At 41.9% G+C, this 27,262-nt stretch overlaps 1 protein-coding gene across 1 annotated transcript in view; it reads left to right on the forward strand.

Moving 5' to 3' along the window:
- Positions 1-22,364, forward strand: part of Tmco1 (transmembrane and coiled-coil domains 1) — a 38,587-nt gene extending 16,223 nt beyond the window's left edge. Inside the window, exons 6-7 of the mRNA XM_070034184.1 lie at positions 2,199-2,343; positions 17,120-22,364. Of these exons, the coding sequence (XP_069890285.1) occupies positions 2,199-2,343; positions 17,120-17,218 (244 nt within the window). The 3' untranslated portion in view covers positions 17,219-22,364. The remainder of the gene's footprint in view (positions 1-2,198; positions 2,344-17,119) is intronic.
- Positions 22,365-27,262: the final 4,898 nt, after the last annotated feature.

The raw sequence follows: 27,262 nt of genomic DNA on the forward strand, positions 1-27,262 counted from the left end.
TTTGCTTATGTGGTGCTGAGGAATCGAACCCAGGGCCTCATGCATGCAAGGCAAGTGCTCTACCACTGAGCCACCTTCCCAGCCCATCGTGTAAAATTTTTTTAGTTTTTTTTTTTTAATTTTTTGAGGAAGGGTCTTTTTATTTAGCTCAGGCTAGAATTAAGCTCTTCCTTCCTCAGCCTCTCAGGTGATGGGGGTATAGGTATGCATTACCTTAGTAGTGTGAGGTATAATAGGGGAGAAAGAAGGAAGTTTTGTTTTGGTGAGAGATTTAGGTTACTCAAAATTTTTTTTTTTCCATTGTGGGGCTTGAACTCTGGGCCTGGGCACTGTCCCTGAGCTCTTCAGCTCGGAACAAGTGTTCTAACACTGGAGCCACAATGCCATTTCTGGTTTTCAGGTGGTTAATTGGAGATAAGAGTCTCATGGATGTTCCTGCCCAGGCTGGCTTTGAACCATGATCCACAAATCTCAGCCTCCTGAGTAGTTAGGATTACAGGCATGAGCTACCAGTGCCCCGCTCAAAATGTAAAATTTTAATGTAAAATTTTGACTTAATAGTCAAGTACATAAATGACTTGGGCAAGGTATCTAGAAGTCCTATTTATTTCTGTTTTAATAGTTTTAAACCAAAGCCAGTTACTGGTGTCACATGCCTGTAATTCTAGCTACTTGATATGAGAATTGTGGTTTGAAGCCAACCTAGACAGGAAAGTCCACGAAACTCTTTCCTTCAGTTAAAAGCTCCAGAAGTGGAGCTGTAGCTCAAATGGTAGTACTCCAGCCTTGAGTAAGAAACCTAAGGAACAATGCCCAGATGATGAGTTCAAGCTCCAATACCAGCACCCACTCTTCCCCCCAAAATAATATTTCAGAATATTGTGTATATGATTTAGGTTTGTTTTTTTTTTTGCTGGTTGTGGGGCTTGAAGAAATGACCTGGGCCTATCCTTGAGCATCTCTGTGCTCAAGACTAGCACTCTACCACTTGATCCACAGTGCCACTTCTGGCTTTTTCTGTTTATGTAGCCCTGAGGAATCCAACCCAGGGCTTCATGCATGCTAGGCAAGCATTTTACCACTAAGCCACATTCCCAGCCCCTTGTTTTTTTGTTGTTTTTTTTTGCTTTGCCATTTATATATCCCATAAATTCCTATTCAGTGACTTGTATCTGTTTAGTGTAGGCATAGGAGGTCTCTCAGGCTTGGAAAAGAAGGTTCATAAAATCATATTGGCCCAGCAATAGTGATGTACAGCTATAATCCTAGCTGCTATGTAGGTGGAGATTGGGAGGATCTCATCAACAAGCTTGGTGTGGTTGTGCATATCTGTGATTCCTGATAAGCAGGAGACAAAGGTAGAGGGACTGTAGTGGGAGTCTAGCTTGAGAGAAAAAGCATAAGACTCCTGTCTGAAAAACAAAGCAAAAATGGGTTACAAAAATGGCTTAAGTGGATGAGTACCTGTTAAGCAAGCCCACAGCCCTGAGTTCAAATGCCAATACTGCCATAAAGTATCTGGTGTTACAATTTAGAACAGTGGTTCTCAAAATATAGTTTGGGTTTTTCTGCAAATCTTTTCAGGAAATCTTTGAAGTCCAAAACCATTCAAATAATTCTGAGGTGTTATTTGCCTTCACTTCTAATGTTATGTATATTAATAGCTATAACTGCACTAACAAAAGCTTTTAGAGAAGATTCTCAATAATTTGTCAGTATGTGAAGTTTTTATATCAAAAAGAGTTAAAAGCCAGGTGCTGGTGGCTCATGCCTGTAATCCTAGCTTCTCAGGAGGCTGAGATCTGAGGATCACAGTTCGAAGCCAGCTCAGGCAGAAAAATCCATAAGACTCTTATCTCCAATTAACTACCAGAAAACTGGAAGTGGTGCTTTGGCTCAAGTGGTAGAGCTCTGGCCTTGAACTGAAGAGCTCAGGGACAGTGCCCAGGCCCAGAATTCAAGCCCCACGATCGACAAAACAAAAAAGGAGTTAAGAGACTAGTGGGGTTAATCTAGGCCCATTAGTGTGTCACTGTCCTTCAGGTACATAACTGTATAGCATATCAGCCTCCTTTGTTTTTCCGAGATCAAGAGTATTAAAGTTCTATTTCTGTCCCAGATTCTTCTCTAAAAGTATGAGGTTTGATACTCTTCCAAAAAATAACAATTCTTTGTTTCATTCTGCTTTGCCTTCTTAGATTTGATGGTAGAGTGGTGGCAAAGCTCCCTTTTACCCCGCTGTCCTACATCCAAGGACTGTCTCACCGAAACCTTCTGGGAGATGACACCACAGACTGCTCCTTCATATTCCTGTATATTCTGTGCACTATGTCAATTCGGCAAGTGAGTGACTGCATCTATTTAATATTTAATATGTGTAAACTTCCTGTTTTCATACCTAATATTAGCTTTTCCTTCCCTAATACTGGAAATGTTTATCTGTTGCTACTGAGATCTTTCAGTTGCTTTTAGAATTCCAGGGATTATCTTAAAACTATTTTAAACATAGGCAAGTCTCATCTTGCCTATGAAGAGAAGTGATATAAAGCCAAATATGATTTTTTTTCCCCTGCCGATCCTGGGGTTTGAACTCTGGGCCTGGGCACTGTCCCTCAGCCTATTTGTGCCCAAGGCTAGCACTCTGCCACTTGTGCCACAGTGTCACTTCTGGCTTTTTGAGTAGTTTATTGGAGATAAGAGTCTCATGGGGTCTTTTCTTTTTTTTTTTTTTTTTTGGTTCCGGTCGTGGGACCTGAACCCTGGGCCTGGGCGCTATCCCTCAGCTCTTCAGATCAAGGCTAGCGCTCTACCACTTGAGCCATAGCGCCACTTCCAGCTTTTTTCTTTTTGCTTATGTGGTGCTGAGAAATTGAACCCAGGGCCACAGGCATGCAAGAAAACTGCTCTACCACTGAGCCACCTTCCCAGCCCTCATGGGGTCTTTTCTGTCCCGGCTAGCTTCAAACAACAATCTTCAGATCTCAGCCTCCTAATTAGGTGCGAGCCACTGGCACCTGGCCCAAATATGATTTTCATACTCTGTTCTTAGAGCTCCCAGGTTCCTTCTTCACTGCATCTATTTAAAGTTACAAAAGTACAGTGAATTTGGATTTCCCAGAACCATGTCTGTCTGTCTGTCTGTCTGTCTGTCTGTCTTTCTTTCTTTCTTTCTTTCTTTCTTTCTTTCTTTCTTTCTTTCTTTCTTTCTTTCTTTCTTTCTTTCTTTCTTTCTTTCTTTCTTCCTTCCTTCCTTCCTTCCTTTCTCTCTCTCTCTCTCCCTTCCTTCCTTCCTTCCTTCCTTCCTTCCTTCCTTCCTTCCTTCCTTCCTTTCTTCCTTTCTTTCTTTTTTTTTTTTTTTTGCCAGTCCTGGGGCTCAGTGTTAGAGTGCTTGCTTAGCAATCATTAAGTCCTAGGTTTAAACTCTAATACTGAAAAAAATTTTTTTGAGATTAAACTTTAACCCTAGGGGCTGGGAAGGTGGCTCAGTGGTAGTGCGCTTGCTTTGTATGCATGAGGCCCTGGGTTCGATTCCTCAGCACCACATAAGCAAAAAGAAAAAAGCTGGAAGTGGCGCTGTGGCTCAAGTGGTAGAGCGCTAGCCTTGAGCTGAAGAGCTGAGGGACAGCGCCCAGGCCCAGAGTTCAGGCCCACGACCGGACCCAAAAAACAACAACAAAAAAAAACTTTAACCCTAAACTATAGCAATTTTGTGATATATTACTAATTCATATAACCATTATAAGTATTACTAATTCATATAAGCATTTGAGTCTGGTTATCATCTATTATATGTTTCTTTATTTGTGTGTCTATCCGCAGGCTTGAACTTGGCCTGGGTATTGAACCTGAGCTTTTTTTCCCCCCTCTCAATGGTAGTACTCTACCACTTGAGCTTGCAACTCCACTTTGGTTATTTTGGTAGTTAATTGCAGATAAAAGCCTCATAGTGGGCTGGGAAGGTGGCTCAGTGGTAGAGCACTTGCCTTGCATGCATGAGGCCCTGGGTTCCATTCCTCAGCACCACATAGCAGAAAAAAGAAAAAGCCAGAAGTCACGCTGTGGCTCAAGTGGTAGGGTGCTAGCCTTGAGCTGAAGAGCTGAGGGACAGTGCCCAGGCCCAGAGTTCAGGCCCCACGACTGGACCCAAAAAGAAGCCTCATAAGTCTTCCCTGCCTGGACTGCCTAAAAACCAGATCTCAACCTCCCAAGTAGCTAGGATTACAGGTGCGAGCCACTGGCACCTGGCATTATTATGCGTTTCTTCTTTTATGTTTTCCCAATTTTGTGATGTTATAGATTATATATATGCTGTTGACTTAAGAGCTTTCAAGGAAAAGCAGAAATAATATTCCACTAACAGATACTTGAAAAGTGCAGGGGAAGTCAAGGGAAGGGTGGTAAATGAATAGAGGAAGTGGGGAGAATGCAGTCATAATATTCTAGGAAAATTGAGACGTGTAGAGCTGGAAGGGCTGGAGGGGATAGAGGTGACATGGCTCAAGATGCATTGTATTCATAAACTGATTTGTTGAATGGTAACTCCTTTATACAATTATCTAAAGATAATAAAAAGGGCTGGAAATGTGGCTTAGTGGTAGAGTGTTTGCCTAGTATTCATGAAGCCCTGGGTTCCATTCCTCAGTAGCACATAAACAGAAAAAAACAAAAGTGACACTGTGGCTCAAGTGATAGAGTGATATCCTTGAGCAAAAGAAGCTCAGAAACAGTACCCAGACCCTGAGTTCAAGCCCTAGGACTGTTAAAAAAAAAAAAAATCCTAGCTATCACCTTGTCTTCATTTTTTTTTTTCCTGTCAGTACTTGGGGCTTGAACTCAGGACATCTAGCTCTCACTGACCTGCTTTGCTCACAGCTGGCACATTATCACTTGAGCTACACCTCCAGTCTAGCATTTTGCTAGTAAATTGAAGATGGAGTCTTGAGGCCTTTTTTGGGCATTTGTTTGTTTGTTTGTTTTGCTGGTCTTGGGGCTCAAACTCTGGGCCTGAGTACTGTCCCTGAGCTTCTTTTTTCTCAAGGCTAGCTCTCTACCACTGAGCCACAGAGCCCTTTCTGGCTTTTTCTGTGATTTATTAGAGATGTGTCTCACAGACTTTCCTACCCAGGCTGGCTTTGAACCGCGATCCTCAGATCTCAGCCTCCTGAGTAGCTAGGATTACAAGTGTGAGCCACCTATGCCCAGCTTTGGGTTGACTTTTAATTTCCATCCTTCAAATCTCAGCTTCCTGAGAACTAAAGGAGGATTCCAGGCATGAGCTACCAATTCCCTCTTGACTGAGTATCCTTCAGAAAGCCAGACAATGTCTCTTTGCCTTAATTTTATAATTAAGGCTGAAAAAAAGGATTGGTGTAAAATCTCATCATGCTATTATTATGAGATGAACAACGACTACAAACAGACTTTGGAGTAATTTTAATATTAGAACAGTCTTCCATCCCCCAGACAGGATTAAATTTCTTTTTAAGATTAAAAACATGTTTTATCAACTAAAAATAAGTGTAATTATCTCTTATCTTTCTCCTTAACTTTTGTTTACTTCCTTAATGTTTAGTAATTAGCTACCTTGACCTTCACATCACAGCTGTTTCCTCCATGTAATTTTATAGCAGCTTCCTCCAGAAGTGTTAAATTAGACCAAGGTAGTGGTGGAATTAAAGAATACAAAGAAGCCTGTCCTGATCCATGCCTGTAATCCCAGCCCTCAGGAAGGAATATCCTCTGAGTTTGAGGTTGGCCTAGGCTATAGAGCAAAACTATCTAAAAAAAAAAAAATTCCCCTTTATTTTGAATCAATAGTAGATTGAATAAATGGTAGCCTGCTCTACAGGAGTGATCTAAACTTTAGTAAACCAAGCCAATTTACCAGGTGAACACCTAAGGAAAAACTGGTCTATTAAAACTGGTTAAAAGGGTCTCAAGTAAAACTGGTTAAAAGTAAAAAGGCTTAGTAAATGGTTCTAAGGGAGAATCAGAGAAAGAGTTTATCTTATTTATCATACTTTTTTTTTTTGGTGTGTGTCGGGGGGTTGTCAGTCTTGGTGCTTGAACTCTGGGCCTGGGCACTGTCCCTCAGCTCTTCAGCTCAAGGCTAGCGCTCTACCATTAGAGCCACAGCGCCACTTCTAGTTTTCTGGTGGCTAATTGGGGATAAGAGTCTCACAGACTTTCCTTCCCAGGCTAGCTTTGAACCTTGATCCTCAGATGTCAACCTTCTGAGGAGCTAGGATTATAGGCATGAACCACCAGCGCCTAGCTCTGTCATACTTTTTAATATACATGTCTATAATCTGAAAATGTCACTGTCTTCTGGAGGTTATATGTGCTCAGGACAGTGAAAAAAGGAATGTGGGTGCGTGCATGCTCTCTCTTGAGTGTGCTAGAACTCAGGGCCTAGGCACTGTCTTTGAGCTCTTTTCCTCAAGGATAGTGTATTACTTGAGCCACAGCTTCACTTCTGGCTTTTTTTTTTTTTTTTTTTTTGCTTGTCATCAAGCTTGAATTCAGGGCCTGGGTGCTGTCCCAGAGCCTCTTTGTGCTCAAGGCTAGCACTCTGCCACTTGACCCACAGCACCACTTACAGCTTTTTCTGAGTAGTTTATTGAAGATAAGAGTTTCACTGACTTTCCTGCCCTGGCTATCTTAAACTACAATCCTTAGATCTCAGCCTCCTGAGCAGTTAGAATTACAGCCACTGGTGCCTGGGCATTTCTGGCTTTTTTGGTAACTAATTAGAGAAAAGAGTCTCATGAATTTTCCTGCACAGGCTGGCTTTGAACTGCAATTCTCACATCTCAACCTCCAGAACAGCTAGGATCACAGGCATGAACCACTGGTGCACCCCCAAAAGTAATTTTATCCTATACTTACGGCCTTCCTAGAGCGAAGAGTTTTGTGGACTCTAAGAAAGTTTGAAAGAAAAAAAAAGCAGTACCAGTATCTGTAGTGTACAAGCATGTATTTTGTTTGTAGTTACAAGCTGCATACTACTTGGAGGATATATGTGGCTCAGAAAGTGATGCTACTAATCCAGAAGAGCATTCGTCTGGCAGCATCTTGTTCTGATTTCTGCGTGTATTGCTCCAATGCCTGGGTTCAAGGCATTGGAGACTGATTCTCTGTCATTGTTGAAGATTCTTTTTAGTCTTTATATTGTGTGAGAATTCTCTGCAGTCTCTGCTAACCCTAAACCCATGAAATGATTTTTAAATTTCAGACCTTATATTTTCCAGTTCTGAAATTTTTTTCAGATGTGCGTGCGTGCATGCCTGTGTGTGTGTGTGTGTGTGTGTGTATGTGTTTGTGTGTTTGTGTTTCTTTCCTCTATTGAGAATTCTCGTTTATTATACTTTCTTTTATGTACTCAGGCATAGTTATTTAGATGCTTTAAATACAGAGTGTGCTAATTCTAAATTTGGAATTTGGATTGTATCCTATTCTAAGTATGCATTGTGTTTACAGGGTAGAGGTGGGAGAGAATTGTTTGTTTTTTGAAACAGTCTGGTAATTTAGCCTAGGCTTGCCTTGAGGTCAAAATCCTCCTGTCTCTCTGACTCCTGAGTAGTGGGATTACAGATTTATATAACTACATACAGCTTTCCTCCTGTTTCTTGATATATCTAGCTTTAAAAAAAAATATTATAGGGCTGGGAAGGTGGCCCAGTGGTAGAGTGCTTGCCTTGCATGCATGAGGCCCTGGGTTCGATTCCTCAGCACCGCATAAGCAAAAAGCCGGAAGTGGCACTGTGGCTCAAGTGGTAGAGCGCTAGCCTTGAGCTGAAGAGCTGAGGGACAGCGCCCAGGCCCAGAGTTCAGGCCCCACAACCGGACCCAAAAAAAAAAAAAAATTAAATATCTTGGGCAGTTGTAGAGAATCTGGATTGTCTTACTGTTTATGAGAGTGTTGATTTTTTTTTTTTTTTTGGGTCCGGTTGTGGGGCCTGAACTCTGGGCCTGGGCGCTGTCCCTCAGCTCTTCAGCTCAAGGCTAGCTCTCTACCACTTGAGCCACTGCGCCACTTCTGGCTTTTTCTGCTTATGTGGTGCTGAGGAATCAAACCCAGGGCCTCATGCATGCAAGGCAAGCACTCTACTGCTGAGCCACCTTCCCAGCCCTTTGTTGTTGTTTTTTAAAGGTACTGTCAATATGTTGTTATTCTTTTGTTTCTGCTTCCAGCTCTTTTGCTGGTTAATTGGAGATAATCAGTCTCATGTACTTTTCTCCCCAGGCTGGCTTACAACTGTGATCTTCAGATCTCAGCATCCTGAGTAGCTAGGGCAACTGGCAACTGACTTCAGTTTTAATACTTTTTGTTGGTGCTGTTTGAGTTGGTGCTGTGGATTACATGCAATAGTCAAGTTAATATGAAACTTTCAATAGTTCAGTGTCTTTTGTCTTCAAAACTATTTTTATTTTCCTTTTACTTTCCTAGTTTAAATTATAGCAAATCTACAATTTAAAAAGACATCAGAGATTTTTAAACTGATTTTAAATTTCTAAAAGGGACTCATATAATTGACATTTCTCTCTGCAGAATAGTTAAGCAATAATCCCTTTCATATTTTGTCCAGATTATATATTTGCTAAGTGGACAAGTAGGTTTATCATCATACATTTGGTAATGTCTTATTTCAGACTTTATTTATTTATTTATTTATTTTTGGGTCCAGTCGTGGGGCCTGAACTCTGGGCCTGGGCACTGTCCCTCAGCTCTTCAGCTCAAGGCTAGCACTCTACCACTTGAGCCACAGCGCCACTTCCGGATATTTTCTTTTTGCTTATGTGCTGCTGAGGAATCGAACCCAGGGCCTCATGCCTGCAAGGCAAGTGCTCTACCACTGAGCTACCTTCCCAGCCCCTCAGGCTTTATTCTTGTTTTCCATAATCATCAACTTAATGCTAAATATACTGTAGGTGCTCAGGAAATACTTATTGGTCAAATTTTAAAGATTGGAAGTGGCTTTTTTTTTTTTTTTTTTTGGCCACTCCTGGGGTCTGAACTCAGGGCCTGAGCACCATCCTTGAGCTTCTTTTCCTCAAGGCTAGCACTCTACCATTTGAGCCACAGCGCCACTTCTGGCCTTTTCTGTTTATGTGGTACTGAGGAATCAAACCCAGGGCTTCATGCATGCTAGGTAAGCACTCTGTGCAATGAGATTTTTTTTTAGAGATGGACAAGAAGGAGCCCTTGGTGTGATATCTCATACCAAGAGCCAGTGACTCACACCTGTAATCCTAGCTACTCAGGAGGCTGAGATCTGAGGATCATGGTTTGAAGCAATCCTGAACAGGAAAGTCTGTAATGCTCTTGTCTCCAATTAACCACCAGAAAAGCTGGAAGTGGAGCTTGGGCGCTAGTGGTGAAGTGCTAGCCTTGAGCAAAAGAGCAGTTCTCCTTTAGGTATGAGCTAAAGTACTATTACATATATTGGAAGCCAGTTGTTGGAGACCCTCACCTGTAATCCTAGACTACTCCAGAGGCTGAGATTTAAGGATTACAATTCAAGCCAGCAGAAAAGTCCCTGTGAGACTCTTACCTCCATAACTACTCAAAAACCAGAAGTAGAGCTGTGGCTCCAAGTGGTAGAGTGCTAGTCTTGAGCAAAAGAACTCAGGGACAGCACCCAGGCTCTGATCTCAAGCTCCACAACCAACCAATAAATTAGTGGTAAATATAATTTAAATGAATTTTTTCTTAGTTGGGTTTTTTTTGGTTGTTTTTTTTGTTTTTGCCTGTCATGAGGCTTGAACTCAGGGCCTGGGCATTGTCCCTGAGCTTCTTTGTCTCAAGGCTAGTGCTATACAACTTGAGCCACAGCACCACTTCAGGCTTTTTTCTGTTTCTGTGGTTCTGAGGAATTGAACCTGGGGCTTTATACATGCTAGGCAAGCACTTTACCACTGAGCCACATTCTCAGCCCATCTTAGTTATATTTTGTTTTGTTTTGTTTTTGTTGGTCGTGGGGCCTGAAATCTGAGCCTGGACGCTGTCCTCAGGTCTTCGGCTTAAGGCTATCTCTCTACCATTTCAGCCACGGAGGCACTTTCGGCTTTTTCTGCTTATGTGGTGCTGAGGAATCGAACCCAGGGCCTCATTCATGCAAGGCGAGCACTCTACCACTGAGCCACCTTGCCAGCCCCTATTTGTATTTTTTATAGTTCAATATTCCATTATATTGTAACATTGTTGTCCCAGGAATGTAAATGTTCATTACATAGTAGTTTGTCATTTTTCAGACAAAGGATTGAGGAGTATATGCTTCTAGAGAAGCATAGATTGGATAGGTTCAGTGTCTTATGTCCAACAAATAGTCTTTAATTATTGAGTTTAATGCATGCAAATCTATGTATCACAGTTTTAGCTGAAGACCAAAATTTTACCAAAGTATGGTATAAGGAAGCCTACTAATCTAAAACCCAAAGCGTGTAGGTTTAATCTATCTCTGTTCTTTTTTGTTTTTGTTTTTGTTTGTCATGGGGCTTGAACTCTGGGCCTGGGTGCTGTCCCTCAACTCTTCAGCTCAAGGCAAGTGCTCTACCACTTGAGCCCCAGCACCACTTCTGATTTTCTGGTTGTTAACTGGAAAAGAGTTTCAAATCTCAGTCTCCTAAGTAGCTAGGCATGAGCTACCAGTGCCTAGCCTCTGTTCTTAATTTACCTTTTTTTTTTTTGAGAAACCATTATTTCTTTTTTTTCTTTTTTGTCAGTCTTGGGGTTTGAACACAGGGTCTGGGCACTGTCCCTGAGCTCCTTTTGCTCAAGGCTACCACTCTGCCACTTGAGCCACAGCACCACCTCTGGCCCTTTCTGTTTATGTGGTACTGAGGAATGGAAACCAGGGCTTCATGAATGCTAGGCAAGCACTCTACCACTAAGCCACATTCCCAGTCCCCATTAGATTATTTCTCAGTTTTAGTTTTCTCAAATAGAAAATTAGGGAATAGAGTAAGAGTACTCAGATAATCTCAAAGGTTTTTATTCTTTTTTTTTTTTTTTTTTTTTTTTGTCAGTCATGGGGCTTGAACTCTGGGCCTGGGCACTGTCCCCTCAGCTCTTCAGCCCAAGGCTACCAGGCTAGCACTCTACCCCTCGAGCCACAGTACCACTTCCGATTTTCTGGTGGTTAATTGGAGATAAGAATCTTATGGACTTTCCTGCCCAGCTGGCTTTGAACTATGATCCTCAGATCCCAGCTTCCTGAGTAGCTAGGATTACAGGCATGAGCCACTGGCGCCCAGCAAGGTTTTTATTCTAAAATACCAAGTAAATTTTAAGAATTGGCCTTTACTTAACCTTTGCACATTCCTGAACCCACTCCATACTCTTTAAAGCTTGTGACCCTGGATGCCACATCATAGTGTTTACATGAGTGCTCTTTAGTATACCCATGCCTGTCTGCTCCCACCAGTGTCATTACCATCCCAGTCATTGTGTTTGTCTAAAACTATTTATGTTGGTTTTACTAGTCATTGTAATTGTGTAATTTAATTAAATGTTACATTAACTATGGAAATCAGAGGACAAAAATTATGAAAACTACATAAATTTAAAAAGAACTGAATAAAGATAAGTTTTCTAGCTGGGTACTGTGGCTCACATCTGTAATTTTAGCTACTCAGGAAGATGAGATCTGAGGATCGTGGTTGGAAGCCAGCCCAGGCAGGAAAGTCTGTAAAACTCTTTTCCAATTAAATCATAGAAAAAGGTGGAAGTAGAGCTGTGGCTCAAGTGGTAGAGTGCTAGCCTTGGTCAAAAGGAGTTCAGGGATAGTACCTAGGCCTAGAGTTCAAGCTTCAGGACCAGCCCCCCCCCCCAAAAAAAAAAAATAACCAGGTACCAGTGGCTTATGCATCCTAGCTACTCAGGGGACTGAGGATCATGGTTCAAAGCCAACCCTAGTAGGAAATTCTTTTTTTTTTTTTTTTTTTTTTTGGTCCAGTCCTGGGGCTTGAACTCTGGGCCTGTGCGCTGTCCCTCAGCTCTTCAGCTCAAGGCTAGCGCTCTACCACTTGAGCCACAGCGCCACTTCTGGCTTTTTTCTTTTTGCTTATGTGGTGCTGAGGAATCAACCCCAGGGCCTCAGGCATGCAAGGTAAGTACTCTACCACTGAGCCACCTTCCCAGCCCAGAAATTCTTTTTTTTTTTTTTTTTTTTTTAATGGCAGAGTGCCAGTCTTTTTTTTGGGGGCGGGGAAGGGGGGTCTGGTCGTGGGCCTGAACTCTGGGCCTGGGTGCTGTCCCTTAGCTCTTCAGCTCAAGGCTAGTGCTCTACCACTTGAGCCACAATGCCACTTCTGGCTTTTTTTTTCTGCTTATATGGTACTGAGGAATCGAACCCAGGGCTTCATGCATGTAAGGCAAGCGCTCTATCACTGAGCCACCTTCCCAGCCCCCCAGCCCAGAAATTCTTATCTCTAATTAAATCACAGAAAAAGCCAGAAGTGCTGTGTGGCTCAAGTGGTAGAGCGCTAACCTTGAGCAAAAGGAGCTCAGGGACAGCACCCAGGCACTGAGTTCAAGCCTTAGGATTGGTTTAAAAAAAAAAAAAGACAAGTTTTCTGGAAAAAGTATATTATTGAATTAGATAAAAAGATAGGGGAACTCTACATGTAGTCTTTTGAGGAACCTCCATACTGCTTTCCAGAGTGGTTGAACAAGTCTACACTCCCGCCAACAATGTAGTAGGGTTCCCTTTTGGCCACATCCCTTCCAGCATCAGAATTAGATTTCTTTCTTTTTTTTTTTATTATTATTTTTTTTGGGTCCGGTCGTGGGGCCTGAACTCTGGGCCTGGGCGCTGTTCCTCAGCTCTTCAGCTCAAGGCTAGCGCTCTACCACTTGAGTCACAGCGCCACTTCTGGCTTTTTTTTTTTCCTGCTTATGTGGTGCTGAGGAATCAAACCCAGGGCCTCATGCATGCAAGGCAAGCTCTCTACCACTGAGCCACCTTCTCAGCCCCATGAATTAGATTTCTTGATTATAGCCATTCTAACTGGGGTGAGGTAGAATCTCAATGTTTTGATTTACATATTTTTTGGGGGGGCGGTCCAGTTGTGGGGCCTGAACTCTGGGCCTGGGTGCTGTCCTTCAGCTCTTCAGTTCAAGGCTAGCACTCTACCCCTTGAGCCACAGCACCACTTCCGGCTTTTTTTTTTCCGTTTATGTGATAATGAGGAATCGAACCCAGGGCCTCATGCATGCAAGGCAAGCACTCTACCACTGAGCCACCTTCCCAGCCCTGATTTACATTTCTTTTATGTCTATTGGCCATTCTTATTTCCTCTTCAGAGAAGTCTCTCTAAGTCTTTAGCCCTATTGTTAATTGGGCAGTTGTTTCTTTGAGGATTTGTTGTTGGGGGATTTAAGTTTTGTTTGAATTCTAAATATATTTTAGATACAAGACCCTTGTCTGCGACGGACCAGCTCTGCCGGAGCACTGGGACCGACGGGACAGGGATCTCGGGATAGGTGGGCAAAGGAGTCGGCGAAGTGACAAACAGACACAGACTCAAAAGAGTTGCATCTGAGTGTATCTTTATTGAGGAGAATTAACATTTTTATACAGTGTGTGATTGTGACATAGATTCTTTGTTTATTTAAGCACGTAATCAATTTTTTAAAAGGCAAAGCATTGATGAATTACATGAAAAGTAATGACTATCCCACCAACTGTTTAAGCTAAGTGGTGTGAAACAAGTCTAGCATATTGTTTAATAGAATACGTCATCTATTTAGCCTTTTTTATGTTTAATAATTAACAAACCTAAGACAGGGCTGTACTTACATTATACTCTTTTTAATTTTATCCAACTAATTTCATCTTTTATAAGCTCCTGTATAAGGAAATGGTTCTTGGTTGGTTCAAAAAATATGTTACTAACTTTATATTTTGTGTGAAAACACCATCTATTCCCTATAATGTAAGTTGGACTAAACTTAATCATAACTGTTGGGAGAATCTTTCTTTTTCTTTTATAATCAGAGGTCCCTTCTTTTTAAAACTCTCTAAACTACTGGGATAACTCTTTCTAACTTAGTTTAGTTTATTGATTTTGTCTATTAGACATATCTAGAAATTTTAAGTCTTTATATTTACTATTCATGAGCTGCAAAACCGCTTGTGAAGTTGTAGGAGTTTCTGGAGGCAACGTCACATCAGATGATAGATTGATTGGGGGATTGCCCACATTTAATCTTTGGCCTTAGTCTTTATTACTTAGAGAAGCCATCTCTATTGGACTGGAAAAATACAACATGCTCTGTTCACGGATCAATGGAAAAATAGCCAAAATGAGAATAAAAGCAACGAATGTACAGCCAAGAAGAATATAGTAAGAATAAAGGTAGAGGCTATAAAGGTGCAGCCAAGTGTATGGGAAGCCTTGAACCAACACCCCCTTCCTGGGGGCATGTTTCCTTGAAGCTCTTTGTCTAACACAATCTCTCACGCAGACTCCGCAGAAGGTGGCGTGGCACCCATTGGTCACAGAAAGATGTCCACTCAGCTGGAAATACCAGGAACCACTGGAAATGAAGAAACTTAAGTGTTTGACCTTGTTTCTCTGGCCAGAGACTATTCATTGAACTTGCAGTCCCTTATTCTGTTGTCGAGGTCAAATCAGTCCATCTGTCCACCACAGGCAGCTTTATGGAAGTGCTCCGCCCACCTGCGCTGGCTTCTCTTTGCTGAACCCAGCTAAGGACTCCTTGCAGACACATCTTCATGGCTGCTTTGCCTGCTGTGATCTCTGCTCCTTTCCAAACGCTTGCTTCGACAACTTCCTCTCCATTGTGCCTCTCGGACTGGGTTCCCATGGTGGTTGGATACTGAGCTGCTTGTTAGAGGAGGAAACAAGAGTTGTACACAATGGCAGGCCTGAATTGGCCTGGAGGCAGGACAGACGCTCTCCCAGGTGGGACTTGTCAGGGCACAGGGCAGGCATCCTGCCACTGGGCCCTGGGTCACTGTGGTGAGCAGCAGTCACACTGGAACTTCTCTTTCTCAGAGAACAACGGGTTAATTCTGACCAGATTGTCTTTTTTAGGGAATCCAGTTCTCCACCAACTCCTGGGGGATGCCTGGGGCTTGAGTCTATGCCAGGCTCCACTCCTGTCCAGAACCTTTCATTCCAAAAGTTTCAACCAAGTGTACGTGGCGTGGCACTTGTCCATTGTATGACTAGTGAAGACCTTCTCCCAATCCATGGGCTTTCTATTGATCTTGCTAGCTCTGTCCTTTGCCATGCAGAAGCTCTGCAACTTCATGCAATCCCATTTGTCCAGCCTTTCTTTGATTGAGCTCCCCTATGACCCAGCAATCCCCAGATGTCATTGTATTTGATTCTGGTGTCCTGCATCTTGTATATACTTTTTTCTAATTTGGGAAGGGGAAGGGAAATAACAAAATGCTGAAATAAGGATACAGGATGACCTGTTGTAACAATGAGATGTACAAGACACTATGTTGAAAACGAACTTTACAACTTTGGTGGGAGCAAGGGGTGGTAGGGGAAAAAAACAAAGGAGGGGGTAATAATGCTTGATAGGAAATGGACTCATTACCTTGCTCAAGTAACTGTAATCCCTCTGTACAGTAGCTTTACAATAAAGAAATACAGAAAAATCCCCCCCCCCCAAAAAAAGAAAAGGGGATGGGAGCATCTTAAAAATCTATAAAGGGCTGGGAAGGTGGCTGGGAAGTGGTAGAGTACTTGCCTTGCATGCCTGAGGCCCTGGGTTCAGTTCCTCAGTACCACATAAGCAAAAAGAAAAAAGTCGGAAGTGGCGCTGTGGCTCAAGTGGTAGAGCGCTAGCCTTGAGCTGAAGAGCTGAGGGACAGCGCCCAGGCCCAGAGTTTAGGCCCCATGACCGGACCCCCCCAAAAAAATCTATAAGGGTTTTAGACCTAGTTGCTTTGAAAGTCTCCAAGTTCTTTTACCACTTTAAATAAGTTGATCCTGAGCATTGTGGACTAAAGCTGTCCAGAAGGCACATACTACAAGAAATAACAAATGAGGGCTGGGAAGGTGGCTCAGTGGTAGAGTGCTTGCCTTGCACGCATGAGGCCCTGGGTTTGATTCCTCAGCACCACATAAGCAGAAAAAGCAGTAAGTGGTGCTGTGAGTCAAATGGTAGAGTGCTAGCCTTCAGCTGAAGAGCTCAAAGACGGTGCCCAGGCCAAGCCCCATGACCGACAAAAAAAAAAAAAAAGAATATACTGAATGAATATGCTTTATGGGTTTTGTTTCCTCTTTTTTTTTTTTTTTTAAATAATTGGTCCTGGGGCTTGAACGCAGGGCCTGGGTGCTATTCCTGAGCTCTTTTGCTCAAGACTAGCTCTCTACCACTTTGAGCCACAATTCTACTTCCAGTTTTCTGGTGGTTAATTGGAGTTAAGACTCACAGACTTTCCTGCCTGGGCTGGCTTGGAACTGTGATCCTAGGCTCACAGGCAGGAGTTACTGGTGCCTAGCTTTCCTTTTTTTCTTTTTGTTTTTAAAGTTTTACTTAGAGTCTGAAGTTATAGCTCAGCGGTAGAATGTTTGCCTACCATGAACAAGGCCCTAGGTTCTGTCTATATCCTCAGTACTGCACAAAAAGAAAAACATAAATTAAAAAAATATGATTCACCACTTTAGCAAATCAGCTTTGATCAGTAGGCTTACGGTCCCATCAAGTAAAGAGGGCTTTTTTGTTCTAGGGTCTTCATTATATTTTAGGACTTTTTATTTTGTTTTGATTTGTTTTTTTGGGTCCGGTCGTGGGCCTGAACTCTGGCCTGGGCTCTGTACCTCAGCTCTTCAGCACAAGGCTAGTGCTCTACCACTTGAGCCACAGTACCACTTCTGGCTTTTTTCTTTTTGCTTATGTAGTGCTGAGGAATCGAACCCAGGGCCTCATGCATGCAAGGCAAGCGCTCTACCACTCAGCCACCTTCCCAGCCCCTGTAGGACTTTTTAAAAACATAACAAAACAATCATCCTATTGTAGATCTTAGTAGTACTTTTAACTTGTACACATTCTCTTTGCCTGAGCACTGTGTAAAACACTTAATTTTTCATCTCATTTAAAAATACAATTCTTACTATGTTTTCTTCACAGAACATTCAGAAGATTCTCGGCCTTGCCCCTTCACGAGCTGCCACCAAGCAGGCAGGTGGATTTCTTGGCCCACCACCGCCTTCTGGGAAGTTCTCTTGACCTCATGCAGAAGAACCCTTTAATTCTTTTCATTCTTTTTAGTCCCTCAATTCAGACTGGCAACTATTTCGTAGCAAGAACCATGGGCAGCCATAGTATTTGAGCCATTTTTTAGTTTTGAATTACTTCTCAGTGTTTTGGATATAATGGTAATGAGAATGGCACCAATAAATAAGATGGTGCTTTTTCTTTTGTAGGTGGATTGATTACTTAAGTTCTGTTGATTTTTTTTACATAATCAAAAACAAATATCTTTCTTATTTCGCTTACATACATGTTTTCCGTGGGACTGACGCTCAAGGCTGTGTGTATATGCTATGTGCCAAGGAAGCTGACCCTTACGCGCAATTACGAGAGCTTGAAGAACAATTTAGTTTGCATAACTAAACTTAATTAGAACTATTCGTTGTGTTTTTTAAAAGCTAAATATATCAATTGAGATCAATAAAGAGCCAAATTTTTAGCTATTTCGTATTTATATTGTTTTAAAGTACATATTTTTACTAATCTGAATATCAGGGTAAGAACCAAGAAGAGTTGAAACATGCAGTGGACTCTTTTACTAATACATTCTTATGCGCACAAATCATAGAGTAGTGTAGAAGTTGGAAGTCAAGAGTGCAGAGGAGGGCTGGGAAGGTGGCTCAGTGATAGAGCGCTTGCCTTGCATGCTCGAGGCCCTGGGTTTGATTCCTCAGCACCACATAAGCAAAAAGAAAAAAGCCGGAAGTAGCGCTGTGGCTCAAGTGGTAGAGTGCTAGCCTTGAGCTGAAGAGCTGAGGGACAGCACCCAGGCCCAGAGTTCAGGCGCCACGACTGGACCCCTCCCCCCCCCAAAAAAAGAGTGCAGAGGAAAGTGATGATTCAGGAGTTAAAAAATTAAAACCTCAGTAGTTCCTTTCATTCTCTTATAATCTGCTGCGTCCTGTGAGTGTTCTGAGATTGTAGTTATATGCAGTTAATCTGACAGAGCTTCCTTTTAGTCACAGAGTCCTGTAGTTCTTGCCTTGCTCCTTTGTGAGTACATATGATTGATCCTCCACCTATAATCAATGGAATTAGAAACCCATTGTGGATTAGTAATTCTATCAATAAATATAAATACTCAACAATATTTTCACTAGATGAGGGGATTAGGCAATAAAGAACAATTTGCAAGATAATTACTGTTAAACAACAACACTTCATCAGCAACCATAAAGTCTAGAAGATAGTTAAATATAATCTTCAATGTGCTAAGGAACATAAATATCAACTTAGGATTTTGTTACAGCTAAACCATAAGTTTTATCTTTAAAGCTGGGTACTGGTAGCTCATGCCTATAATCCTGGCTACTCAAGAAGCTGAAATCTGAGGACTGAGGTTTGAAGCCAGCCCAGACTTAGAGGCTCTTATCTCCAATTAAGCACCACAAATGCTGGTAGTAGAGTTGGCCTTGAGCACAAAAGTTCAGGGACAGTGTCCAGTCCCTGAATTCAAGCCCCAGGACTGGCACCAAAAAAAGAAATAATCTATAAGTAGTTGCCCAAAGGGGCTTCAGTTAAACATAGTGGTTTATGAGTATAATGCATCTTGATCATTCCTTTTATTATTCTCCCCAATCTGTTTGAACCCTACCCAATCCCTCAACCCAAAAGGTTAAGGATAAAATAAAGACATTTTCAGGCATACAAAATCTAAAGGCACATTTCAGTGATGGAAAAGAAGACCCACTCAATGGCAGCGATGGGAGGGAGGGAATGAGTGGAAAAGAGGGAACAGCTGACACTAAGCAAAAGGAAAGAAATTACATATCACCTGATGTGGAAGAAATAAATAACTGTATTGTCAAAGCTCATAGAACTCATAAACTTTATAGACCACGATAAAGACAATTTGCCCCATGAAGGTTAGAATGTGTTTGTGACTTTAACTAAGTATCACTATTCCAGAATACTGTGAAATTTAAAAAAAATGCAAAAAAAAAAAACATGGTCAACACAGAAACTGATGAAATATATGGATGTATGTGTGTGTGTGTGTGTGTGCATGCGCGCGCGCGCGCGCGCGTGTGTATTCACAAGCCCCAGCACTGGGCTTGAACAAAGGGCCCTGCACTCTTACTTGGCCTTTTCTCTCAAGGCTGGTGCTCTACCACTTTAGTCATGCTTCCAGTTTCTGCATTTTTGCTGATTAATTGGAGATAAAAGAGTCTTGAGGATTTTGTAATTACTGTTCTTGGACCTATCTAATAGATGAAGCAGCTAGGTTGGAGAGGTTGAAAATAGATTGGCAGAATCAGGATTTGAACCCAAGTAGTAAAGCCGTGTAGTCAGAGAAGCTCTGTTATTTTATGGCCTCCCCATGCTTCTCTTCCCATCATCTCCTGATCCTGGGGCTTGAACTCAGGGCCTGGGCATTGTCCCTGAGTTTGCTTAAAGCCAGCGCTTTCTCACTTCAGCCACGTTCCACTTCTGGCTCTTCTGGTAGTTTGTTGTAGATAAGAATCTCACTGACTTTACTGTCTGGACTAGCTTTGAACCGCTGCTCTCAGATCTCAGCCTCCTGAGTAGCTAGGATTACAGGCATAAGCCACTGATGCCCAGCTAGTTTTGTTTTGTTTTGTTTTTCTCTCTTATTTTGCTTTTTGATAATACTGAAGATTAAACTCAGGGCCTTCTGCTTATTTTATCATCCGAACCACACTTCCAAATGTTGTGTCTTTTTGATATGATCTTTAAAAAAGCAGATAACACACACACACACACACACACACACACACACACACACACACATATACAAGAATATATATATTTTTTTAAAAAAACCTTTTGGCTTCTAGGGTGTCATCCTAGAAGATGTGTCTTTTTGATATGATCTTTAAAAAAGCAGATAACACACACACACACACACACACACACACACACACACATACAAGAATATATATATATTTTTAAAAAAACCTTTTGGCTTCTAGGGTGTCATCCTAGAAGATGCCCTCCCTGTGGCTGCCATGGCACCATGTCACAGGTGACAGAGGCTGCACAGAGCAACCTGGGCCACTAAGCAAAAGAGATTGAGCCTGGAGATGGAGCCCAAGATGGCAGGCAGATGATGGCCTTCAGGGACAAAGGCCTGTGCAAGATTCTATTCAATACCATTTTACAGTATTGACAATAGCTGGGCATAGTGGTTTAATTTGGCTCCTAAATTCATTTGAATCGCCTTAGCTGTCTTGATATTATCCTTGCTAGGTACTATAAGGTGAGTCTGGCATTATCTTTTACATTTCCTGCCTGATTTGAAAGCAGACCTTTCCAAAGAAGTTTGACTCCATGGGGACTACAATGTAAAACTTTAATTTGGATCCTAATGGGACCTATTAGCCCATATGTAAAATGTCTTTATCTAAGATAAATTCTAGTCTATAAAGACTAAATGATGATCACATTCTCTATTCCATTTTTTTAAAACCCTCATTTCTGTATCACTAAGTTTATATTAAGAAGACATTTCAAACCTTAGAAGAAATTTAAAACTCAGCTGTCACCAGATGGGGAAGGAAGAGGGTAAACAAAGGTCCACTAACATGATATTTCAAATGCTGTCTTCTGTACTAAACTCATGCTTTTAAATCTCAAAACTTATATTTGGATCCAAGGTGCATCTGGCAACTCAAGAACTTCAATGCAATAATCAAAGGCCTTATTTTTTAAAAATATACAAGTGATTTTTTTTTGGGGGGGGCAGTCTTGGGTGCTGTCCCTCAGCTCTTCAGCTCAAGGCTAGTGCTCTACCATTAGAGCCACAGCACCACTTCAGATTTTCTGAGTGGTTTATTAGAGATAAGAGTCTGGCAGATTTTCCTGCTGGCTTATAACCATGATTCTCAGATCTCAGCCTCCTGAATAGCTAGGACTATAGTTATGAGCCACTAGTGCCCAGCTCCTGAGCTTCTTTTCCTCAAGGCTAGCACTCTACCACTTGAGCCACAGTGCCATTTCTGGCTTTTTCTGTTTATGTTGTACTGAAGAATCAAACCCACGGCTTCATGAATGCTAGGCAAGCACTCTACCAATAAGCCACATTCACAGCCTATGATTAAAAAAAATTTATAATTATTCCAACCATTTTCTGAACAGCCAATTTGATCTTAAGCAGATGTCATATCGAGAAAGTTGAAAAAGCCGGGTGCTGGTGGCTCTGATTTTTGAGGATGACAGTTCAAAACCATCCCAGGCAGAAAAGTCTGTGAAATTCTTATCTCTATTTAACCACAGAAAAAGCCAGAAGTGGCACTGTATCTCAAGTGGTAAAGTGTTAGCCTTGAGCAAAAGGAGTTCGAGCTCAAGGGACAGCTCTCTGGCCCAGAGTTCAAGCCCAAGGACCATCAAAATAATAAGAAGAAAGTTGAAAAGAAACTGCAACCTGCTTGATCTCATATAAGGTTCCATTCTAGGAAAAAATTACATTTTAGAGCAAGATGGGATCTTATTTCAGTGCAGTGGTTTTCACGTTTTTGTTTACCACCTCAGTGGGCCAGGGTATAATGTATTTATTCAACCCACATACACAGGGTTTTTTGGGTTTTTGGGGGGGGGGGTCTGGTCGTGGGCCCTGAACTCTGGGCCTGGGCGCTGTCCCTCAGCTCTTCAGCTCAAGGCTAGCGCTCTACCACTTAAGCCACCGCACCACTTCTGGCTTTTTTTTTCTGCTTATGTGGTGCTAAGGAATCGAACCCAGGGCCTGGAGCATGCAAGGCAAGTGCTCTACCACTGAGCCACCTTCCCAGCCCTACATACACAGGTTTTGTGATATATTTTCTTCTTATATATATTTGGATATTTCAGTCTAACTTGCTTTTTGAAAAATGTGGTAACAATCTGCTAAGGTTACCACCCATTAAATCCTGGTTGATAAGAGGGTAGAGGGACTAGAGAAGTCGAATAAGTGTTTTCTTTCTCTCTGGAACTCAATTAGAAAATTAGCCAGGCATGGTGATACATCCTAGTAGCTGTCACAGTTATCCGAGACTAAGCTGGAAAAATTACTTAAGCCCAAGAGGTAAAGACCAACCTGAATAACACAACTAGACTCTAGATCAGAAAGAAAGAGAGAAGGGATAGAGAAAGATGGGGTGCAGGGGGGAGAAAGAAGGAAAAAGAAGGGAGGGAAAAGAAAGTATTTGAAGTCATTTGGACATCAGGGCTGAAATTAGATATGGTAGACTTAAGACTTTTTTCTTTTTCTTTGGTCGGTCATGGGGCTTGATCTCTGGACCTGGGCACTGTCCCTCAGCTCCTCAGCTCAAGGCCAGCACTCTACCACTTGAGCCACAGCGCCACTTCCGGTTTTCTAGTGGTTTATTGGAGATAGGAGTCTCACGGTCTTTCCTGCCTGGGCTGGCTTTGAACTGAGATCCTCAGATCTCAGCCTCCTGAGTAGCTAGGATTACAGGCTTGAGCCACCAGCCCCCAGCACTTCTGGCTTTTTCTTGGTGGTTTATTGAAGATAAGAGTCTCATGAACTTTTCCTGAACTTTCCTGGCTTGAATTCTAGTCCCTTAGCTCTTCAGCTCAAGGCTAGTGCTCTACCACTAGAGCCACAGCACCACTTCAGATTTTCTGAGTGGTTTATTGGAGATAAGAGTCTGGCAGACTTTCCTGACCAGGCTGTCTGTGAACTACAATCCTCAGATCTCAGCCTTCTGAATAACTAGGATTAGAGGTGTGAGCCACCAGCGTCCAGCTTGGAATGTACTTTCTAGAAGACCAATATATTCTAAGCACTTGACATGGTATCGCCGTATAATTGCATACACTCAGTCACCCATGTAACAAGCACACTTAATACCATCTTTGTGCCAAGCCCTTGGGTCACTATGGACACAAAAGTGAATTGAGTAGAAATCTGTGCTCAAAAATCTTTTCTCCAGGCTGGAAATGTGGCTTAGTGGTAGAGTTCTTGCCTAGAATGCATGAGCCCTGTGTTTGATTCCTCAGTACTACATAAACAGAAAAAGCTGGAAGTGGTAATGTGGCTCAAGTGGTAGAGTACTAGCCTTAAGCAAAAGAAGCTCAGGGACAGTGCCCAGGCCCTGAGTTCAAGCCCTAGGATTGGCAAAAAAAAATTTTAAGTGAAAAAAACTTTTCTCTTACCCAAATGATCACAAACAAGGCCATACTAAACCTACCAGCACAACTATGTTTATCGCAGCATTATTCACCATAGCTAAGATATGGAACCAACCCAGATGCCCCTCAGTAGATGAATGGATCAAGAAAATGTGAGATATATATATATATATATATATATATATATATATATATATAGAGAGAGAGAGAGAGAGAGAGAGAGAGAGAGAGAGAGAGAGAGGGAGAGGGAGAGAGATGTGTATATACATGTGAATACATATATAGATATGTGTATACACACACACACATACACACAATGGAATTCTATGACTCCATCAAAAAGAATGACATCGCCCCATTTGTTAGGAAATGGAAAGACTTGGAAAAAATCATATTATGTGAAGTAAGCCAGGCCCAAAGAAACAGGTCCCATGGTTTCCCTTATCTGCAATAACTACTATATGTCAAGGACAAGCAGAAGAGATCAAAAACTATGAACATATGACCATATAACCTGATGCTAAGCAAAATGAACCCCAAGATAAGACACAAAAGATTTGATCTTTGTTGCTGTTCTTTTTAATGTACTTATAATGTACCATGTGATTTTTTTTTGTTTCTTTGTATGTTCTTCCCCCATGGTACAACTCCTGTTGTCACTGTATTTGATTCCAGTGTCCTGCATCTTGTATATACTTTTTTCTAATTTGGGGAGAGGAAGGGAAATAACAAAATGCTGACATAAGGATACAGGAGGACCCATTGTAACAATGTGTACAAGACACTATGTTGAAAATGAACTTTACAACTTGGCAGGGTTGGGGGGAGAGTTGGAATTGGGGAAGTGGGAGGAAAGGGATGGTAGGGGAAAAATTAAGGAATGGGTTACAATGCTTGATAGGAAATGGACTCATTACCTTGCTCATGTACCTGTAACCCCTCTGTACAGTATCTTTACAATAAAAAATATATACTAAGAAAAAAATCTTTTCTTATTTAACAAGCAGGGGCAATAGTTCCTGGAGTGACCCACATATTTAAAAACCTGCCAAGAGTTTTTCTCTATCACCTCTTGCCATGACTTTTCACAAAGACACAGAATCAAGTGATTGCTGGTCAAGGAACAAAGGCAAAATTGTCTTGTTGCCCTGTGGATTCAGATGGGCACTGATAACTCCATGAAGAGACACTGAAGGATCATTCTGAATTGAAATGGAATTGCCCTTGGAATGGCATTTGCCATTTCAGGTCACTGTCTTCTTACTCTATTCCAGGTTCCTGTCAGCACTATTAGGAGTTGGAAATGTTTTATTGAAAATCTGATAATTCTAGTTCTTTGGGTTGGTTCAATAATCATGTGAAACCTTTCGAAAACAAAATCTGGGTTGGATAAAGATTATCTTTCTAAAATTTATTTTCTGAAAGCTTTAATCTTGTAAGATATTATTGATAAGGTGTTAAGGCTTGTGGATAAACTAATTTCACTCTTTTCTGGTCTTGATTGTATTGTGTTCACTGGATAATTTAAGGTACATCATTTAATTTTGTGTGTGTGTGTGTGTGTCAGTTGTGGGACTTGAACTTTGGACCTGGGTGCTGTCCCTCAGCTCTTCAGTTCAAGGCCAGTGCTCTATCACTTGAGCCACAGCACTACTTCTGGTTTTCTGGTGGGTAATTGGAGATAAAAGAGTCTCATGGACTGGGCTGGCTTTGAACCACAATCCTCATAACTCAGCCTCCTGCGCAGCTAGGATTACAGGTGTGAGCCACCAGCGCCTGGCCACAACATTTAATTTGAAGACCTTATCTTTTCCTCCAATGAAAAATAATAAAATCCATTCCTGTTATCTTAGTAGATAGCATTTACTAGTGAACAAGAAAGATTAAAAGGACTAGAAGACTTCAAATAACAGGAATACTATCATATTTTTTTTAAAAAACACATGATTTGGAGATTGCAATTACATGATTCTGGTCTGACTTAATCCTGGAATGTTTCAGCAATATCACTTCCACGCTGTGATTCTTTATCAGCCATGTCAGAACAACTCAACAGCTCTAAGAAAGGAGCACTAACACATAGTCACAGGATGTAGGTATACATGTCTATAATCCTAGCATTTGGAAAGCAGAAGCAGGAAGATCTCAGTTCAATTCTAGCCTAAGTTAAATAACCAAGTGTATAACATTAAAAAAAAAAAAAAACAAAGACAAAAGGACTGGGGGCGATGGTGGCTCATACTTATAATTCTAGCTATTCAGGAGGCTGAGATCTGGATAGCAGTTTGAAGCCAGCACAGACAGGAAGTCTCTGTGACTCTTATCTCAAATAAATAACTCAGAAAAAAGCTGAAAGTGGTGCTATGGCTCAAGTGGTAGAGTGCTAGCCTTGAGCTAAAAGGAGCTCAGGGTCAGTGTCCAGGCCCAGAGTTCAAGCCCCAGGACCAACAATAAATAAATAAATAGAAATGAAATTTCTGCTGTTGTAGTTTGTGGTATTAGGGGATTAAACCTAGGTCCTAGTGCTTGTGTAGTTTGAGTGATGCCACTGAGCTGTATGTCTAGCCTTAGGAGTGTGTGTGTGTGTGTGTGTGTGTGTGTGTGTGTGTGTGTGTGTGTGTGTGTGTGTGTGTGTGTGCCGGCACTGTGGCTTGAACTCAGGGTCTGTGTGCTGTCTCTTAGCTTTTTCACCCAAGGTTGGCACTTGAACACTTGCATTATTACCTTATTTCCAGCTTGGTTGTTGTTGTTTTTATTTTTTGTTTGTTTATTTGCCAGTCCTGGGGCTTGAACTCAGGACCTGAGCATTGTCCCTGAGCTTCTTTTTGCTCAAGGCTAACACTCTACCACTTGAGCCACATTGCCACATCTGGCCTTTTCTGTTTATATAGGGCTAAGGAATCAAAACCAGGGCTTCATGCATGCTAGGCAAGCACTCTGCTGCTAAGCCATATTCCCAGCCCCATCACTTCACTTCCAGCTTTTTTCTGGTTAATTAGAGATAAATCTCATAGACTTACCTGCCCAAACTGGCTTCAAACCATGATCCTCAGATCAGAGCCTTCTGAGTAGCTAGGATTACTGTATAGTCATGTGCTACTCGCACCTGATTAACTCTAGGACTTTTTTTTAGGTCTGGTTGTGGGGCCTGAACTCTGGGCCTGGGCGCTGTCCCTCAGCTCTTCAGCTCAAGGCCAGCGCTCTACCACTTGAGCCACAGCGCCATTTCCAGCTTTTTTCTTTTTGCTTATGTGGTGCTGAGGAATCGAACCCAGGGCCTCATACATGCAAGGCAAGCGCTCTACCACTGAGCCACCTTCCCAGCCCACCCTAGGACTTTTTTAAGAGCTAAGAAATCTATTCCTAAAAGATGTCCAGCTTTTTCATGGCTCATTTGGTTATGTCTGAATCACAGATGTAACCCTGGCCATGTCAAGGGAAATAAAAACAGCCCTAATTAATTTAGTTCATTGACTACCCTTCTAAAATGCATTAGATATTGGGGTTCTGTGGTCCTGGGGAAAGGTAGAAATTACTTTAAGGTAGAATACAAATATTGAAGGGTATGGATAATTGGCGTAGGCCATTCCAGATGGAAGTGGGCTGCTTGAAGGGTAATTAGGCCTGTGGCTACTATAGTTTGTCAACTTCTCTTTCACTGTCTATCTTGCCATTTGCTGCCACCTGGTGCAGGGATATTTCTTTTTGCTACTACCATGGACCAGCCTCAATTCTTTTCTTGTTATATAGGCCTGCTTTTTCTTTCTTACTTCCTTTTTTTCTTTTTTCTTGTTTTTGTTGTCACAAGGCGTAAACTGGTTTCTATCCCTGAGCCACTGTGCCACTTCCAGTTTTCTGGTAGTTAATTGGAGATAAGAGTCTCATGGTCTTTCCTGCCCAGGCTGGCTTCGAAACTCAATCCTCAGATCC

This window comes from Dipodomys merriami, unplaced genomic scaffold (assembly GCF_024711535.1).
Source record: "Dipodomys merriami isolate MVZ:Mamm:240054 unplaced genomic scaffold, mDipMer1.0.p SCAF_24, whole genome shotgun sequence".
Taxonomy (NCBI): Eukaryota; Metazoa; Chordata; class Mammalia; order Rodentia; family Heteromyidae; genus Dipodomys; species Dipodomys merriami.